We start from the raw sequence: 21,110 nt of genomic DNA, 5'->3' as shown, positions 1-21,110 counted from the left end.
CATTCAAGGCTAATGATTGTCTGTCTCTCTCCTTCTCCAATTTCTTCTAGTTATATCTATGATTGCTGGGGTCGATCCTGCGGAGGCTTCGCTCACGTACCTTGTGGCAGGCAAGGCAGACATACTCCGTAGAAGGCAGCAACGACAATGCAGGCTGGAAGCGGCACCCCTTGTGCGGGAGGCCGTCGCACACTCTGAAGACCCAGCCGCCCATCAGGCTGAGGAATAACCCAGAGGGGAGGCCAGCGACGTTGGTGTCGTTGGCCATTCAATGAGCTGATGGGCACCATGTTCCGCAGAAGACTGCATCTGGGCAGAGAGACAGCGCACTTCATGGAGGAGGAGGACACCTGCTCCCAGTGGCCATGAAGGTCACTGCATCCCTAAACCTCTATGCTACTGGGTCATTCCAAGGCTCGAGTGGGGATCTGTGTGGCATATCCCAATCTGCAGCCCACTGGTGCATCTGGGAGGTGACAGCTGCTCTGTATGCCCGAACATCAGACAATATCACTTTTTAGCTGGAATAGGCCCACCAAGTGCACGGGCTGCAGGATTTCCTGCCGTTGCCGGGATGCCCCAGATCCAGGGGGTGTTCAATGTTGTCTTGCGAGCACCATGGCATCAGAGAGTCTCGTTTATTCACAGGAAGTGGTTCCACTCCCTGAATTATGTGCAACCACCGCCTCAGAATGCATGTGCGTGCGTTATTCTGGGAACGTGCATGACAGCTATATCCTGGGGCACTCCGATATCCTCAAGGTATTTGAGGACCACCCCAGGCTGGCGGTTGACTCATGGGGGACAAGGGATACCCATTGAGATCATGGCTGATGACTCCAGTATGGAGGCCTTACACTGAGATGGAGTACCGCTACAATGAGGCCCATGCTGCCACATGTTCTGTCATTGAGCGGTGCTAAAAATGTGGTTCCACTGTCTGGACTGTGTTGTGTTTGGTGCCTGATGTCTGGCAAGATAGTGGTAAGATAGCAATCAAATGCCGAACAAAGTGCCTAACGATTTCATCATATTTCTTACAATCTTCCTCATTGTCGAATTCAAATGAGTTATACAATTCAATTGCTTGTGGACCTGCTGTTAGCAGCAACACGATTTGCCTTTCATCAGGCTGGCCTGCAGGCTTAGGGCCGAAACTTAGAGTTTGAACTGTTTTGTCTACGTTACCGGATATCTGAAACTGGTGGGGGGCTTTCAGTCCTTCCATCTCGTGCTTCAATATCCTCTAGTGCGTTGAGTCGCCACAAGCTGCAGTTCACCAGATTGGTCTGTCCACCGAATTCCTAACTTTATCGCTGCCGTCGTTATCTTCAGATGTTCAGCACTCTTGGTACCATGTTGTGTTTGGTGTTCAATGGCAAGGTATCTGCCAAACGACTTGACTTGTCCAAACCAGAATCTTTGGGGGCTGAAGAGTGGGTCAGTAAATTTGCTGATGACACCAAGATTGGTGGAGTAGTGGATGAGGTGGAGGGCTGTTGTCGGCTGCAAAGAGACATTGATAGGATGCAGAGCTGGGCTGAAAAATGGCAGATGGAGTTTAACCCTGATAAGTGCGAGGTGATTCATTTTGGGAGAAAACATTTGAATGCGGATTACAGGGTCAACGGCAGGGTTCTGAGGAATGTGGCGGAACAGAGCGATCTTGGGGTTCATGTCCACAGATCTCAAGTGGATAGAGCCGTGAAGAAGGATTATAGTGTGTTTGCATTTATTAACAAGGGGCTTGAGTTTAAGAGCCGCGGGGTTATGCTGCAAGTATACATGACCCTGGTGAGACCACATTTGGAGTATTGTGTGCAGTTCTGGTCACCTCATTATAGGAAGGATGTGGAAGCATTGGAAAGGGTGCAAAGGAAATTTACCATAATGCTGCCTGGTTTGCAGGATAGGTCTTTTGAGGAAAGATTGAGGGAGCTAGGGCTTTTCTCTTTGGAGCGGAGGAGGATGAGAGGTGACTTAATAGAGGTTTATAAGATGATGAGGGGGATAGATAGAGTGGATGTTTAGACACTATTTCCTCAGCTGGATGTAGCTGTTACAAGGGGGCATAACTATGATTCAGGGTGGGAGAAATAAGAGGGATGTCCAAGGTAGATACTTTACTTAGAGAGTTGTTAGGGTGTGGAATGGACTGCCTACTGTGATAGTGGAGTCGGACACTTTAGGAACTTTCAAGCGGTTATTGGATAGGCACATATCATAGAATTTACAGTGCAGAAGGAGGCCATTCGGCCCATCAAGTCTGCACCGGCTCTTGGAAAGAGCACCCTACCCAAGGTCAACACCTCCACCCTATCCCCATAACCCAGTAACCCCACCCAACACTAAGGGCAATTTTGGACACTAAGGGCAATTTATCATGGCCAATCCACCTAACCTGCACATCTTTTGACTGTGAGAGGAAACCGGAGCACCCGGAGAAAACCCACGCACACACGGGGAGGATGTGCAGACTCCGCACAGGCAGTGACCCAAGCCGGAATCGAACCTGGGACCCTGGAGCTGTGAAGCAATTGTGCTATCCACAATGCTACCGTGCTGCCCCACATGGAGCACATCAGAATGACAGGGAGTGGGGTGGCTTGATCTTGGTTTCGGACAATGCTCGGCACAACATCGAGGGCCGAAGGGCCTGTTCTGTGCTGTACTGTTCTATGTTCTATGTTTATTGAATCACACATGGTAAGATAGTGATTTGTTACAGAGCAAGTTATCATGGAGCTTCTTTGTATTCCTCTGGAACGACACCTAGCATGACTGTTCACTTGCACGTCTTGCAACCATCGTTGCTCTTCACAAAAGCACCGAATTCTTCACTTGTGAAAGAGGCCCTGTTATCGGTCACAAGTACCACCCGGATTCTGTGTGTGGAGAAGGAAATGAGCAATCGCCCGATGGTCGCCCGGGAAGTGATTGACGCCAGAGACAAAAGAGAAAATGCTGGAAAATCTCAGCAGGTCTGGCAGCATCTGTAGGGAGAGAAAAGAGCTAATGTTTTGAGTCCGATGACTCTTTGTCAAAGCTAACAGACAGAGAAAGTGGGAAATATATATACTGTGGAGTGAGAATGAAAGAGGAGTCACAGCCACAGAAATCCAGGGACACCGGATGCTAAAAGCCACAAAAACCAAGGGAAAAGAGTGCTAATGGCAGTCCCCAGAGAGAACAAAAGGTGTGAAAGGCCAAACAGCAGAGAAACTAACATCAGAGGGTGAACTGTAGATGTGGGGGGAGCAGAAGGGGGAAGCAAAGAGGAGAAAGGGTAAGGAAAATGGATAAGATGGTGGGGAGGGGGTTAAATATATATTAAGAAAGACAAGAAAGAAAGAAATGGTAAAAGACAGTTGAAATTAAATGGGATGAAAACAAATGGGCCGAGGTGGGGTAGAGCTAATCATCTGAAGTTGTTGAATACGATGTTGAGACCGGAAGGCTGTAGCCTGCCTAACCGGAAGAGGAGATGTTGTTCCTCCAGTTTGCATTGAGCTTCACTGGAACGTTGCAGCAGGCCAAGGACAGACATGTGGGCATGGGAGCAGGGTCTTGTGTTAAAATGGCAAGCAACGGGAAGGTCAGGGTCCTGAATGCGCACAGACCGAAGATGTTCAGCAAAGCCATCACCCAGCCTCGTTTGGTCGCTCCGATATAGAGGAGACCACATTGGGAGCAGCGAATGCAATAGATCAAATTGGAAGAGATGCAAGTGAAACGCTGCTTAACCTGGAATTAGTGTTTTGGGCCTGGGATGTTGAGCATGGAAGAGGTAATGGGGCAGGTGTTACACCTTCTGCGATTGCATGGGAAGGTGCCATGGGTGATGGGAGAGGTATTGGGTTTGGTGGAGGAGTGGACTAGATTATGTCGGACGGAATGGTCTCTGCGGAATGCTGAAAGAGGGAGTGAAGGGAAGATGTGTTTGGTAGTGGCATCACACTGGAGTTTGCGGAAATGGCAGAGGATTATGCTTTGCATACGGAGCCTGGTGGGATGAAATGTGAGAACGAGGGGGACTCGATCCTTGTTCTGGGAGGGAGTGGAGGGGGCGAGGGTAGTGGCACGGGAGATGGACCGCACACTGGTGAGGGCCCTGTCCACAACTGTAGGTGGGAAATCACGGTTGAGGAAGAAGGAACACATTTTCGAAGCGCCATTTTGGAAAGTGACATCATCGGTACAAATGCGACGGAGGCGATGGAGTTGAGAGAAAGGGATGGAGTCCTTACAGGGTGTAGGGTGCGAAGAGCAGTAGTGCAGATAGCTGTGGGAGTCAGTGGGCTTATAGTGGATATTAGTGGATAGTCTATTGCCGGAAATGGAGACAGAAAAATCAAGGAAGGGAAGGGAAGTGTCTGAGATGGACCAGGTGAAAGTGATGGAGGGGTGGAAACTGGAAGCGAAGTTGATGAATTTTTCCAGGTCCCAGCGAGAGCATGTCACGGCACCAAAATAGTCATCAATGTATCGGTAAAGGAGTTGTGGGAGGGGACCTGGGTACGCCTGAACAAGGCATGTTCCACATACCCCATAAAAAGGATAGCGTAGCTAGGACCCATGCGAGTACCCATTGCTACACCTTTGATTTGGAGAAAGTGGAATCAGTTAAAGGAGAAGTTGTTGAGAGATAGAACGAGTTCAGTCAGGCGGAGGAGAGTGGTGGTGGATAGGCATTTTCTGGGCCTCTTTTCGATAAAAAAGCGAAGAGCTCTCAGGCCATCCTGGTGTGGGATGGCGGTGTAGAGAAATTGCACATCCATGGTGAATAGAATGTGGTTCGGGCCCGCGAACTGGAAGCTGTCAATATGACGCAGTGCATCAGAGGGATCCCGGATGTAGGTGGGGAGAGAATGGACCAGAGGAGTGAGGATGGAATCAAGATAAGAGGAAATAAGTTCGGTGGGGCAAGAACATGCTGACACAATGTGCCTGCCGGGACAGTCTTTTTTGTGGATTTTGGGAAGTAGGTAAAAGCGGGCTGTCTGGGGTTGGGAGACTATGAGGTTGGAAGCCGCAGGGGGAAGGCATCCGGAGGAAATTAGATCGTTAACGGTCTTGGAGATAATGGCTTGATGTTCAGTGGTCTGGTCATGGTCCAGGATGAGGTAAGTGGAAGTATCTGAGAGTTGGCGCTCAGCCTCTGTGAGGTAGAGGTCAGTGCGCCAGACAACAACAGCACCCGCTTTGTCGGCAGGTTTGATGACAAAGTCGGGGTTAGACCTGATGGAGTGAAGAGCAGAAAGTACAGAAGGAGAGAGGTTAAAATGGATGAGGGTAGCAGAAAAATTAAGACAGCCAATGATTAATACGGCCAAGAATGGCAAAGTGATTGACGCCGTCTTATGGATCTCCAGCCACTTAGAGTGGCGTCCACCTGGATAAGAAACATCAAAACCAAGAAGGGATTGGCAAAATCGGTGTGCACATGGGCCCAAGGGCATCCCAGCCCAGTTTCACCTTGTCAAACGCCGTATCCTGGACCATGCCTCAAGCCCATGGCTGTGTTTTTCAAATGCAAGTAGAGGGGGGGACGAGGATGGTAGCCAAATTTGGAATTGAGCGGCCATAATTCATTAATCTAAAAAGAGAGCGGAGGTCTGTGGCATCTCGTGGAGCGGGTGCCATTTTGATCACCAATACCTTCTCACCAACCAGGTGTAGGCCATCTCGGTCCACCTGTTATCCCAAATATACCACTGCGTTCGCCAGAAATACACACTTCGCACGGCACAGGCGGACCCCATATTCGGAAAACTGTTTCAACACTGCCTCGAGGTTCTCCAAATGTACTTGTTCCATGGCCCCTGTAATTAACAGGTCATCTGGGTTAACCTTAATGTGTGACAATCCATGCAGGATGTTCTCCATGACGCATTGGAAGACTACGCAAGCTGACGAGACTCCGAACAGAAGCCGGGTATATTCATAGAGTCCCTTGTGCGTGTTAATTGTAACGTACTTTCGTGAGACTTTATCGAGCTCCAGCTGGAGATAAGCGTTGCCCATGTCCAATTTCGTGAATGTACAGCCACCTGCCAATGTAGCATATAAATTCTCGATGCCATGTTCACTGGCAATTTATACTGTCCGCATTGTCTTATCTGGGTAATTACAAGTACCACTGGCGCCGCCCAATCAGCGAAGCACACTGGACGAATAATGCCCAAACTTTCCAAATGCTGAAGTTTGGTCTCAACCTTATAACATAGGGAACTGTGCAGGCATAAAAATATTGGGCCTGGGCTTTCAGGTCCACCTGAATTTTGGCCACGACCACTTTAGTGGTATCCAAGCCGAGCTGGAAAACCTGTGGGAATTTGCTCAGTACCGTACACAGACCGTCAGACCTCACTTAGAGAATATGCTGTTGTCCAACTGCAGCTGGTGTAGCCAATCGCAGCCCAGCAGGCTGGGGCCATTTCCTTGTACAACAATGAGAGAAAGGCACACTGAATGGCACCCATAAACTCCGGAGTGAGAATGGACCCCACTTTATTCGTTCCCCTAGTGGGTCAAACGAGTCACCGTGTCGGCAAAGACCAAGTATGCACTCCTTGCTTGATGAGATCAAAAGTGCTCTGCACCACTACCAAAGTGAATGATCCCATATCCAATTCCATTTGGAGCATATGACCATTCACTTGTATCGGAACACGAATAGGAGCCACACTGGGCACTGCCAAATAATTGAGCTGCATCTCAGCCTCATCCACGGCCTCTTCCTCTGTGTCATCCAGATGCAAGGCTTACACCTACCCTGACCTGGGCGCCTGGAGCGCTTGCCCTTCTGCTGCCGACGGGCATGCCTAGACCAGCATCCATATGGAGCACATGAGCCAGAATCACCTTTTGCCGAGCCCGGGGATGCCGCATGTCTCGGATGCCTGCTCTTCACCCAGAAGCCAGAGTCGCAGCAGCGTTCGGTCTGAGCCGCGGGGATACCACGTGAGGGTTTTACCTCCATCCCTTCTATCTCTTGGATGCTGCATCCCGCGCTTTCTTGGGATAAGGAGATCTGCAACGCCTGCTGAAAAGTTAGGGACACTTCACCCAAAAGCTTTTTCTGGGTTTCCATATTGTTGATACCCCAGACCAAGTGGAGCATACAGGACAAAACAGTTCCATACTCACAAAATTCGCTCTCTTCCGCAGGTGAGACACAACTCAGTGACAGACACACTGGAGGACCCCTCACCATATTAAATTGATGTCTTTGAACGATTATCGATGGGGTTGGGTTAAAATGTTCTGCCACGAGCCAGTCGAATGTTTGTGCATCCAGCGTTGCCGTGTCTGTGAGACTCCGGACACTCTGAACCTACGTGGTCCACAAGGTGTCAATAGTATGACTGTCTGGCGCTCATTCTCCATGATACTGTTGGCCCAGAAGAAATAACGCATTCATTCAGCATATTGATTCCAATCTTCAACATCAGCATAAAATGCATCTTACCGCCCAAACAGAGGCATGGCGAATCAAAAAAATACAAACCTGGGTCCAGAAAATCGGGGAGGTGGCTCAGCCGAGTAGGTTGCAGCGTCAATAGCAAACCAATTTACTCCTTGTCGCCAGTTTAATAAGGATGTGGGAGTTCACACTGAGTAAAAGAAGAACAAAGCTTTATTTACAAACAGTATTTAAATTCCCCGGTAGATATCTACCGGGTACTTCTTTCATCAGTGCCTCATAGTTGACCTTATATACCCTGGGTAATTGAGCTACCCCACCCCCAGCATGGGAGCTCGTACTCCACAAGGAGCATGGGGAAGACAAGCATTCCCACCCCGTGGGCCCCATGTGGAATATTACAGCGATCTTTCTGTTTCCCAGCTTATAGTTAATGCGGTTTACATATTATTAATGTTGTTCTTGTTGTTAGGGATGTTTGGAGCAAATTTTCCCTTCACTTGGATGAATTATCACATTTTTCATTTGAATACTGGGAAACCTAAAACTATTGTTTTTGGCACCTGCTGTAAACTCTGCCACCTTGCCAACAATGAGTTTTCCCCTTTGGGAATACATGGCCCAATATTTGGAGAATAGAGAATGATCAAGGTGGCGGTGCATGGTGGATACCTCTTTCACAATTAATAACCTTAGGTGGTATTCCTCTGTTATGACAGAAATTCATGCAATTATAGGGAAGGTAATTTGATTCATACAACACTGGAGGATGTTACCAGCAACAGGAAATGTCATTTTTCCTTGTGTGAGAGGGTGGTTTGGTGGCGCAGTGGTTAGCACAGCGGCCTCACGGCACCGAAGACCCGGGTTCGACCCCGGACCCAGGTCACTGTCCATGCAGAGTTTGCACATTCTTCTCGTGTCTGCGTGGGTCTCACCCCACAACCCAAAGATGTGCTGGGTAGGTGGATTGGCCACTCTAAATTGCCCATTAATTGGAAAAACAATTATTGGGCACTTTTAGTTAAAATATATATATATTGTGTGAATAGACAACTGAAATTATAATGACAATGGAAAAACCGGCAAACCACCAAAGTCGTTTGGCCGTGAAAATTGTAGGGAATCCCCAAACCAAGCTCTGACCTTGACATCATTGGCCTTATTCCATGAACCCTTACAAATCTGACTGGAAAATCCCATAAGTGCCAGCGGCCTAGGGCAACAGGAAATGTGGGCCAGTCAATGTTTTGTGCTTTATTATTTTTATGGAAAGGCAGTTTTATTGAATATGACATCACCATCAACACTTCTGTACCTTCATTTGCGCGAAAGTATTTGTTCACAAAATCAAGTATAATTTTGTTTCTCTTTTGCATTGTTTGTAGGTCTTCTATATTATTTTGCGGTTTAATAGCCCTCAGCCAGAAGTTGTTAAGATTCAAAGAAAAAGGACGAGTGACTCTGAGTGGCTAGATTGGCAGTATTTTGCTCGAGATTGCCCAAGCATGTGTGGAATGGCCAATAATGCCCCCCTGGAACATCCAGACACTGTGAATTGCCTTCAGTTTCCTCGGTATGTTTATATTCTTTTCAGGGCAAGCGTATTAGGTGCCCGAAATGAGCCTTGCTCAATAATGAACATCCAAAAATGAATATTTTGCATTCATATGAATAAAATTGCTGTACCAATAATAGATTTGTTTCACATGGAAAAGGAGAATATTATGATATTGATTGTACATTCTCATTGTTCTACGCATTTCACAGGATATGTACTCGAAGAAATGCACAGTAGAATGTGTAATTTGGCTCACATGCTGTCATACTATGTGTGCCTGCAACAGTTACTATTTGATTTTATACACATTTTACACATTCAATAATCATCAAGGTGGAATGGACCTGATCAAATTACGTTCCTTGATATTATTTATTGGTTCGCTGTTTTGGAAAAGTCATGTAGGTGTACAAGTTGGTAAAACTGTTGCACAAACAGAGTGGGGAGCATAATATTAAATTTTGGGAAAGACTGCAATGTAAACATTTGGAAATCTGTATGTTTGTCAGTATATGTGGATGTATATTAGTAGAACTAGACCTTTCCCACCGCAGAACCCTGTTTGTTTACTTAGGTAGTTTTACGAACAGCTCATACTGCCGCACCTACCTCTCAAAGTTCTGCAGCTTTAGCCAACTACCTTGTTTGCCAAGTGCTTGCACCAACCCAAACTCTTTGAATTCCCAATCGAGAATTGTATTTTCAGATTGCAGTGTAGCTATTGTGTCCGTCTAATTTGCTGGGCAGCATTCCATAAAAGGCCATTATAGAACTTACCTGTGGCTGAATTTGTATGCTAATCTTGAAGATTTGTCTGCTTTCACCTCATAAAACAATCAGTAAAATAATTTATAAAATTATATTTTATTATGTAACCTGTTTATCATAATTTCAAAGCACTAAAACCATTTTCTATTTATCTGTATATTATTTATCCAATTTTCTGTCATAATGGGGTGATATCTACTGTAAAACTCCAGTTAGCCATGAACAAAGCTGAATGTAGTATCACACACACAAGTTATTTCATATCTGCCATATGTGAGAATTATGGGATGATTATTCCTATGAATACATTAGCACATGAAACGTGCTGACCATTGACTATTTTTAAATTGTTTTCACACTTGTTTTTCAACATTTTTACAACCCCCTTTCTCAGTATTATATCTAACCTCAATCCTGTACATCTGTCTGTTCTCATTTTCCTTGATTTCCTTTATATTTCAATTTTAGTCATGTTCCTACCCTTTTCCATTTGTTTTATAAGCCTGCTTAATGTCATTGCCTACTTAAATAAATTGGCTGATAAATTGGGTGTGATAATAAGAAGGTTGTACTGCAGTACTGATGTAAAAGAAGATACAGGGCCACAGAACACCTCTTCATTAACAGTGCTCATTGAATACAATAGAAAGTGTGAACTAGCTGTAAGGTTTATTTTGATACAACATTGGAAGAGAAATAGGCCATTTAGCTCCTTGAGCCTCCTCCATCGTTCAGTGAGATCACAGCTGATCTGTGATTTAACTCTACATACCTTCGTCTGCTCCATATTCCTTAATTCATTTCATAGAACTTACAGTGCAGAAGGAGGCCATTCGGCCCATCGAGTCTGCACCGGCTCTTGGAAAGAGCAACCTACCCAAGGTCCACACCTCCACCCTATCCCCATAACCCAGCAACCCCACCCAACACTATGGGCAATTTTGGATACTAAGGGCAATTTATCATGGCCAATCCACCTAACCTGCACATCTTTGGACTGTGGGAGGAAACCGGAGCACCGGGAGGAAACCCATGCACACACGGGGAGGATGTGCAGACTCCGCACAGACAGTGACCCAAGCCGGAATCGAACCTGGGACCCTGGAGCTGTGAAGCAATTGTGCTATCCACAATGCTACCGTGCTGCCCAAATGCCTTTGATTAGCAAAAATCTATCAATCTCAGATTTTCACAATAGCAATTGATCTGGCATCAATTGTACTTTGCAGAAGAGATGTAGAGATGTGGAATTATTCTCTATTTTAACACCTGACAAGTTTGGCACTGATGTCCCCTTTGGCCTGGACTGCATAACTAGTAGAAATATTTTCTCTCTCTTTACTACGTGCTCCAAGGTTCGCTAATGTTGCACTGGTCATCTTACTGGGGAAAATGACAAGGAAGAGAGATGGAAGCAATCCTCAGGAGGCCCTCCAGATATATAAGTGGCAGACAATACCAAGAATGATGTCCCGAAGACCTGGATGCAGTGCCGCAAAAAGTTCAATGAGCTCACAGAAGTGATCAAGGCAAATTAATGTATCTTCAAATGCATTTTACACCAACTGCACATGCTCCTCAATGTACCACACCCTCATCACTCACCTACCATCAATCTCTGTCAATCAAGGCACACAACTAGCTGTCATAATATACACATCAGTATATGATGGTGCAGAGACAAACACTGACTGACACACTGCAAGACCAATCAACACACACAACACAGCAGCCAATCACCAGTTAGGGCACAGTCACTATAAAGACAGAGGGCACTAGTTTTCCTGCTCATTCGGGAGGCAGCCTCTGAGACAGACAGAGCCCGCAGTCAGTAGCACAAACATCCACCATGTGCTAGCAGTATAGGCTGGTCAGGTTAGGCATAGGTCGTTAGGCATAGGTCTTCAGTCATTCTAACATAATGTCGACCCACAGTGCAAGTATGTTTAACAGCTCTTAGTTAAATAAAATAGAGTTATACTATTACAAGTGTTGGTATCCTGTCTATGTTACTGCTAAGGTAAACGCAGTCTCCACAGATCCAGAGTACCCAACACATCACTAGCATTCATACTTTCAATTCTCTCTCATACATTTAGCACTGCTGCAAGCCTCACGTAGTGATGCCAGGTACGAGTGAGTGGCTTACAACCAGGACAGGGGCCAAGGGTACCACAGGTACAGTTTTCAAGAGGATGAGGTTGTATCAATCTTCTGCTGCAATGTACTCTGATGAGTGCACAAGTTGGGTGGGCCATAGAAGAAGGCTGATAGATACCCACACCACCTGAAGAGTTAGCTGTGGAATAAATCCTTACTGACCACAAAAGCCCTGCAACTATTTAGTAAGGCCCTGGGGATGGGTAGATGGACCTTGTTGGAGTAGCTGGGGTCTGGGAAGGATTGTGAGCAACCATGATGGGTGGGGGGATGGTGAGAGGCAGGCTGTGGGGAATGTGGTCCGGTGGGGTTGGAAGGAAGATCCTCTCTCCGTTCCTGCCTGAAGCCCAACCTGCCAACCCTTTCTTCCCTATTTCTGAGCTCCTTCTAAGCTTAAAATTGATATCAGGCAGAATGCCGTAGGGCTCTCCCTCCCCCTGTAAGATTGTGGGCAGGTTTGCTATGGGCGGGATGACAATGGGAGAGCCACTCAGGGAATTTTTCAGGCCCTCCTGCCCCATCCGTAGTGGACCATAAAATTCTGCCCCTGTGTGCAATGCCAAGAGCAACTAGGAGGATTCCAGCACCAACTTAACACAGGGCTTTGCACAGAGCGTGGAGCCCATCCATTCTAGCATGGTAGCTAACTACATTTAGAACACTGACAGACTGAACAATGTTGAACAGTGCTATATCTCAGTTCCCATTACAGCAGATGCATCTGGATGCGGCAATGGAAGTTGCTCACATAATGCCAGCTCATCATGGCTGTGGAAACCAAGGTTCAATGGGCCCTGTGGAACTAAACTAGAGTTACCGAGACAGGACAATAGTAAAGGATATGTATTAGACACCTACGTTCACTGAAATCTGCCACCATCTGCTTCAATCCTAGCGGCAGCTTCAGAGCAGGGTCAAGATGGCATTGCCAGTGATTATGAAGATTACTATGACCAGGAACATTTTCATGTGAGGATTCTTTCAAGCAGGAGTGGGCAATATTTAAAACATCTGGTGGTTTATCAAGCACGTTTTCAAAAGTGGTCATAGTTGGGATCCAAATCCAAACAGAGCTGAGTGCATTTCATTCTGTCTGGCTAGGAGAAAACGGACAGGGGAAGCACATGGTTTTATGACGCTCCGTCTTGGGTTAGGGTGCCACTTTCATCAAGCATATCACTTTATGAGCTCTGCAAGTCAACTCTGAGATGTACAACAAATGAAAGGGATTCCACTCCCTCAACGTCCAACAGGTGATGAGCCATACACAGCATATCATGCAGGTCAATTCCCAGCAACATTCACAATGTCTTCATTCTGCATCATTTTTATGCATATGAGCCTCCAACAATAAACCAAAGTGTGGCCATTGGGTGACATGGGCTATCCTTTGATGACATGGCTTTATGACTCCAGTGCATTATGCATGCACATGGTGCAGTTTACATACATGCATAAGATGATAAAAGATATTGACAAAGTAGACGTAGAGCAGCTGCTTCCTCTTGTGGGGCCACCTAGAAGACGAGGTTATATATTTAGGAAAAGGGGTAGCAGATTTAAAACAGATGAGGGGAAATGACTTCTCTCAATGGGTCGGGAATCCGTGGAATTCACCAGAGGGCGGTGGAGGCCAAGACATTGAGTAAATTTAAGGAGGAAATAGACAGATATCTAATGAGTAATGGGTTGAAGGGTCATGGAGAACAGACAAGAAAGTGGAGCTGAGACCGAAAGGAGATCAGCCATTATATTGAATGGCAGAGGCTCAAGGGGCTGAATTGCCTACTCCTGCTCCTAGTTCTTACGTTCTTATACAGTGAAAGGTATGTTGACACATAAAATGTAATAGAGCACCATTGAGATGTTGAAACAATGCTTCTGCTGCTTGGACTGCTCTGCAGGAGGCTTCTAGTGCTTGGCACAGTAGGCTTTGAGACTTGTGGAGGTCTGCTGTGATGTGTTGGGTGTTCTGGATCACAAACAGGTCACCAACACTGGAAGTGGTGCAACTCTATTTTATTACAAAGTTAACTATATTAACATACTTGAACTGTGGGTAAATGCAATACCAGCTTTAACTGTTGACCCTTGCCTAGTCCTAACCAGGTGATGCACTTAGCACACGGTGAATGTCTGTGTTTCAGGCTGTGAGCTCTGTGCTCCGAGCTGGGTGCTACTACAATGAGCGGGAACTCGCATGTCCCCTGTCTTTATAGTGCGTGTGCTCTCACTGGTGATTGGCTGCAGTGTTATGTATGCTGATTGGTCCCACTGCATGCCCATCAGTGTGTGTGTGTCTGCACCATAATATACTGATGTGTATTATGACATCCCCGCTTTTATATAAAGAACATGTGCCTGCATGACAATAAATATTGTGTAGTGAATGTACCTGACTATGTGTGCGCGTGTTATTTACATGACTATGTACATGAGGCTAATCTATTTACACGGGAAGGTGCCTGGTGCAGAGAAATAGGGTGTAACACCAACAACGAAATGAACATTATATACAAACTACTGGAACGATGAAACAGGATAGCAGAACAGATCAAAGAGTCCAACATTGTAAAACTCATAAGTCAAGTCTCTGAGGTGGGCGACGAATTCTGGTTGACCGCCTCAAGGGTGGGTCAGGTGCCACCGGCTGAGGAACGGGCTGGGCCATGGCAGAATGAGAAGGATGCAGAGTATTTGAAATCTCCACATAGTCCAGGTTGGGGACAACAGGAGGGTGTGGCACCGGTGGAGGATCACGTAGCGAGCGTGGAACGAGATGAAGGGCACGACGATTGCGGCGGCAAATGGAACCATCTGGCAGACGAACCAGGAACGAGCGGAGAGACATCTGCCGAAGAACCACAGCAGTTGCAGACCAGCCACCCTCCGGAAGATGGATGTGGACGTTGTCATCCGGCGCCAGAGCAGGGAGATCAGTCGCTCAAGCGTCATGCGCCGCCTTGCGTTATGCACGAGACTGTTGCATCCGCTGAAGGACCGAAACGTGGTCGAGGTCTGGGATGTGAATGGACGGCACCGTGGTCCTGAGGGTGCGACCCATGAGCAGCTGGGCTGGCGACAGGCCCGTGGAGAGTGAGGCCGAACGATAGGCCAGCAAGGCGAGGTAGAAGTCGGATCCTGCATCGGCAGCCTTGCAGAGGAGCCGTTTGATGATGTGGACACCCTTTTCCGCTTTGCCATTGGATTGGGGGTGCAGGGGACTGGATGTCACATGCACAAAGTTGTACCTGCTGGCAAAGTTGGACCATTCCTGGCTCCCGAAGCAGGGGCCATTGTCCGACATCACAGTGAGTGGGATGCCCTGACGAGCAAAGGTCTCCTTGCAGGCACGAATGACCGCCGATGATGTGATGTCGTGCAGGCGTACGACCTCCGGGTAGTTAAAAAAATAATCTACAATCAGAACATGGTCCCTGCCGAGCGCATGGAACAGGTCAACGCCTACCTTAGACCACGGGGACGTGACCAACTCATGGGGCTGTAGGGTCTCACGTGGTTAGGCCGGCTGGAACCGCTGACAGGTGGGGCAGTTGAGCATTGTGTTGGCGATGTCCTCATTGATGCCGGGCCAGTACACAGCCTCTCGGGCCCTCCGTCGGCACTTCTCCATGCCAAGCTGGCCCTCGTGTAGCTGTTCCAAAACGAGCTGGCGCATGCTGTGCGGGATCACTATGCGGTCCAGCTTCAGGAGGACACCATCGACTACTGCCAGATCGTCTCTGATATTGTAGAACTGCGGGCATTGGCCCTTGAGCCACCCGTCCGTCATGTGGCACATGACACGCTGTAGTAGGGGGTCAGCCGCAGTCCCGCGGCGAATGTGGATAAGGCGTTCATCCATGGCCGGCAGATTGGAGGCCGTGAAGGCTACGTGGGCGTCAATCTGGCAGACGAACCCCTCTGGGTCACACGGGGTGTTGACTGCCCTGGACAGAGCGTCGGCTATGATCAGGTCCTTGCCCGGGGTATATAGGAGCTGGAAATCGTACCGCCAGAGTTTAAGCAGAATGCGCTGGAGGCGAGGGGTCATATCATTCAGGTCTTTTTGTATAATGTTGACCAGCGGCCGATGGTCGGTCTCAACAGTGAATTGGGGGAGGCCGTACACGTAATCATGAAATTTGTCGACCCCAGTCAACAGGCCCAGGCACTCCTTTTCGATCTGTGCGTAGTGCTGTTCTGTGGGGGTCATGGCACGTGACGCATATGCAACGGGGGCCCATGATGAGCCCTCATCGCATTGCAGGAGCACCGCCCCAATGCCGGATTGGCTGGCATCCGTTGAAATTTTTGTTTCCTTCGTGGGATCAAAAAATGCCAATACCGGGGCCGTGTTAAGCTTGGTCTTAAGCTCTTCCCATTTGTGCTCGTGGGCGGGAAGCCAGTGGAAGTCTGTCGTCTTCCTGACCAGGTTCCGGAGAGTTGTGGTGTGGGAGGCGAGGTTGGGGATTAACTTCCCCAGGAAGTTGACCATGCCCAAAAATCGGAGGACCGCCTTCTTATCTGCTGGCTTCTGCATGGTCGTGATGGCTGTCACCTTGTCCGCATCCGGCCGCACACCCAACCGGGAGATGTGGGCCCCTAGGAACTTGAGTTCCGTCTGGCCGAAGGAACATTTGGCTCTGTTGAGGCGAAGGCCTTGGTCCTGTATTCGTTTGAAAATGCGCTGGAGACGACTGATATGCTCCTGCTCCTGGGGTGGTGGACCAAATGATGATGTCATCAACATAGACGCGCACACCCTCAATGCCCTCCATCATTTGCTCCATGATCCGATGGAATACTTCTGATGCCGATATAATCCCAAACGGCATCCTGTTGTAGCAGTATCTGCAAAACGGGATATTAAAGGTACACAGCTTTCTGCTGGACCTGTCTAGTTGAATTTGCCAGAATCCTTTCGAGGCGTCAAGTTTCATAGAATTTACAGTGCAGAAGGAGGCCATTCAGCCCATCGAGTCTGCACCGGCTGTTGGAAAGAGCACCCCACCCAAGGTCAACACCTCCACCCCATCCCCACAACTCAGCAACCCCACCCAACACTAAGGGCAATTTATCATGACCAATCCACCTAACCTGCACATCTTTGGACTGTGGGAGGAAACCGGAGCACCCGGAGGAAACCCACGCACACACGGGGAGGATGTGCAGACTCCGCACAGACAGTGACCCAAGCCGGAATCGAACCTGGGACCCTGGAGCTGTGAAGCAATTGTGCTATTTACAAAGCTACCGTGCTGCCAATGCTACCGCAATGCCAGTTTGATGAAGATGTTGGCCTGAGCCATCTCGCACATGATCTCCTCACGCTTGGGGATAGGGTAATGCTCCCTCATTATGTTGCGATTCAGATCCTTTGGGTCAATGCAGATCCGGAGCTCGCCGGAAGGCTTCTTTACACACACCATGGAACTGACCCAGTCGGTTGGTTCCGTCACTCTGGAGAGCTCTCCTTGGTCCTGGAGGTCCTGCAGCTGCTGCTTGAGGCAGTACTCGAGGGGTGCTGGGACTCTGCGAGGTGCATGAACCACAGGCGTGGCGTCTTGTTTGAGCAGGATTTTGTAAGTGAATGAAGCGTGCCCATGCCTTCGAAAACATCGCAGTGCTGGTCGATGATGGCATTGAGTTGCACCCTGAAGTCCGCATCCTGGAAGGCAGATGTGTCCTCTGGAGAGAGCGAGTGTACTCGTTGAACGAGGTTTAGGAGTTTGCACGCCTGTGCGCCTAGCAGAGAGTCCTTCGAGGAGCCCACGATCTCGAAGGGAAGGATGGCTTTTCGCGAGTCGTGCGTCACTTCGAGTTGGCATGAACCGGTAGCAGGAATGACGTTACCATTGTAGTCCACTAGTTAGCAGGTCGACGGAAGAATGGTTGGTTTAACCCCAAGGGTCTGAAATGTCTGACCACGCTAGGACATTAGCGGAAGCACCCGTGTCCAGGCGGAATCGTATCTGGGATCGGTTGGCCGTCAGGGTGGCACACCACTCGTCATCTGGATCAATGCTGTGCACCGACAACGGCTGGTGGATTTGATTCGGGGACAGCCTGTTGTTTGTTATAACAACGACTCGAAAAGGCTCCCTCGGGTCCTTGGTGTCACTGATCTGCAGGAAGTCGGAATCGGACTCGGTGAAAGTGGGTTGAATTGCCCGAACGTTCCTGCGAGGCTGGCTGAAGCGATGCGAATTGGCAGGCTGAGCTGCTCGACCGCAGGCAGCATCATGGCCAAGTCTGCCACATCGTAGGCATTGTCACGATTTTGCAGGACATTGCCGCTTTAAATGGGCGGAGCCACAGTTGCTGCACGTCGTGACATCAGTACACTCGCTGCGCCACCGCGCATGCGCGGTTGATGTTCTCCATACTTCAGGATGCCGGAATGCTGATTAGTTGCAGGTGGGTCTCAGAAGTGCTAGTATGCAACCACTCCTTGTACCATGATGTGTTGGGTGTTCTGGACAAACAGGTCACCAACACTGGAAGTGATGCAACTCTATTTTATTATTAGGTTAACTATATTAACATACTTGAACTGTGGGTAAATGCAATGCCAGCTTTAACTGTTGACCCTTGCCTAGTCCTAACCAGGTGATGCACTTAGCACATGGTGAATGTCTGTGTTGCAGGCTGTGAGCTCTGTACTCCGAGCTGGCTGCTACTAGAATGAGCGGGAACTTTCCTGTCCCCTGTCTTTGTAGTGCGTGTGCTCTCACTGGTTATTGGCTGTGGTGTTGTGTATGCTGATTGGTCCCACTGCATGTCCATCAGTGTGTGTGTGTGTGTGTCTGCACCATAATATACTGGTGTATATTATGACATGCTGTATGCAATTCAAACTTACCATCATGACTGCACAACCCTATATGGCGAGCAGCTGAGAAGGAAGAAGGGGAAAAGGAAGAAAAGAGGCAAGATAATTACCTCATTTCTGGCCAGCCTGCCATGTACAATTCATTTAACCTCAATACCAATTCGCAAAGCCCCAATTCTCCATTCACTAACAGTACCACATTTTATCGTCTGTCGCCTGACCATCACTGCTCCAATACAAGAAGTAAAACCCACCACAAAATAAACATTCCAAACCAAATTAATAAATTAAATCATGCTATACCATGCAAATATCACTTATCACTCTTGGGCATTGCCTTAGTGCCAGTGTTATGTGCACCTTTACAAGAGTAAAGTATTGCAGGATATTTGATCAACAAGGACCTCACAATCCCAGAACCGAAAACACTAACCCTGCAGGACAAAGCAGAGGTACAGTTGCATGAAGGGAAGTTATTGACCCAATCAATACTGTTATTCAGATTCTTTTCATCAGATTGCAAATTAGGAAGAAACCTGCTGGTAGCTGGAACATGGCAATGGTGACTGCATGTTTATGTTTTTGTGGCGCTCATCGCGTTTAGGACGCATCTACTTGCATTTTCTCCATTCTCTGGGTGGTATCATTTGGTTACTGTACTCAATTATTTTTGTGCTGGCGTCAGTTTGAGTGTCATACATGTGACTAATTCACAGGGTGCTTGATTTTCAACGGATGGTTTGGAGCAAAAGCTGATATTGTGATAATGACATACATAGCGTCATTTCAAGATTTAAATAACTTTTCAAATATCCCATACAAAATGTCATACATTAAAATGAGGCTCCACCACAACCTTCCACCTTAAAAGTAGAGTGCATGCTGAGTCACTGTACCCTGCACCTGGCAGATTCAGAAGAACTTATTAAAGTGGTTTCTGTTGAGTTTGTATTTCAGTTTACATTTCCCCACAATGCTGCATTTTGCTCCAGGCATTAGTTAGTTTTGTTAGATAATCCTCCATTTTGTATTTTGTTCTTATTTTTTTCCCCCATGGCAAAAAGCATTTGATTATTTATGGTTGCTGCTGGCATTTAAATGAGATTACACAAGGAAGTGATGATAGCTCGTCTTTAGTGTGAATTCAGCCCTCTGGCATATTGCCCAAAGAGTTGCAGTTGCAATGCCTTTGTACCAGGATTATGTTATCAGTGCCTGATTTGATGTTATAGCTTGAGATAAACAATATGCAATTCTCATACCACCACAACTGATCCACAGCAGACGCTATTGCCATGACCCTACACTCATCCCTGGAGCATCTCGACAACAAGGACTCCTAGGTCAGATTCCTATTCATTGACTTCAGCTCTGCCTTCAACACCATAATCACAGCCAAGCTCATATCAAAACTTCAAAACCTAGGACTTGGCTCCTCCCTCTGCAACCGGATCCTCGACATCCTGACCCATAGACCACAATCAGTTAAGGATAAACAACAACACCTTCTCTACTATAGTCCTCAATAACGGGACCCCGTAAGGCTGCGTACTTAGCCCCCTACTATACTACCTATGCACAAATGTGGCTCCAACACCATCTACAAGTTTGCTGATGACATGACCATACTAGGTCGGATCTCGAAAAACGATGAGTCAAAATACAGGAGGGAGATGGCATGGTGTAACACCAACAATCTCTCCCTCAATTTCAGCAAAACTAAGGAGCTGGTCATTGACTTCAGGAAGCGAAGTATCGTACACACCCCTGTCTGCATCAATGGTGCCGAGGTGGAGATGTTTGGCAGCTTCAAATTCCTAGGTGTGCATATCACCAACAATCTGTCCTGGTCCACCCATGTCGACTCTACGACCAAGAAAGCACAACAGCGCCTATACTTTCTCAGGAAACTAACGAAATTCAGCATGTCCACTTTGACTCTTACCAATATTTTCAGATGCACCATAGAAAGCAACCTGTTTTATATGGCAACTGCTCAGCCCAAGACCGTAAAAATCTACAGAGAATCGTGAACACAGCCCAGTCCATCACACAAACTTGTCTCCCATCCATTGACTCTGTCTACACCTCCCACTGCCTTCGGAAGTGGGAATCATAATCAAAGACCACTCCACCCGGGTTATTGTCACTTCCAACCTCTTCCATCGGGCAGGAGATACAAAAGTCTGAGAACACTCACTAACAGATTCAAAAACAGCTTGTTCCCCGCTGTTACCAGACTCCTCAATGACCCTCTTATGGACAGAACTGATCTGTCCTCGCATCTTCTCTACTGAACAGTACTGCACTCTGTATGCTTCACCCGATGTCTGTGTCCATGTATTTACATTGTGTATCTA

The 21,110-nt window shown here is 47.6% G+C and overlaps 1 protein-coding gene across 1 annotated transcript in view; it reads left to right on the top strand.

The window, feature by feature from the left end:
• Positions 1–21,110, top strand: part of ush2a (Usher syndrome 2A (autosomal recessive, mild)) — a 1,730,413-nt gene that overhangs the window by 218,956 nt on the left and 1,490,347 nt on the right. Inside the window, exon 7 of the mRNA XM_072506478.1 lies at positions 8,815–9,002. Within this exon, the coding sequence (XP_072362579.1) occupies positions 8,815–9,002 (188 nt within the window). The remainder of the gene's footprint in view (positions 1–8,814; positions 9,003–21,110) is intronic.

Source organism: Scyliorhinus torazame, chromosome 1, assembly GCF_047496885.1.
Source record: "Scyliorhinus torazame isolate Kashiwa2021f chromosome 1, sScyTor2.1, whole genome shotgun sequence".
In the NCBI taxonomy this organism is placed as follows: domain Eukaryota; kingdom Metazoa; phylum Chordata; class Chondrichthyes; order Carcharhiniformes; family Scyliorhinidae; genus Scyliorhinus; species Scyliorhinus torazame.
This window is presented reverse-complemented; position numbering and strand designations above follow the sequence as displayed.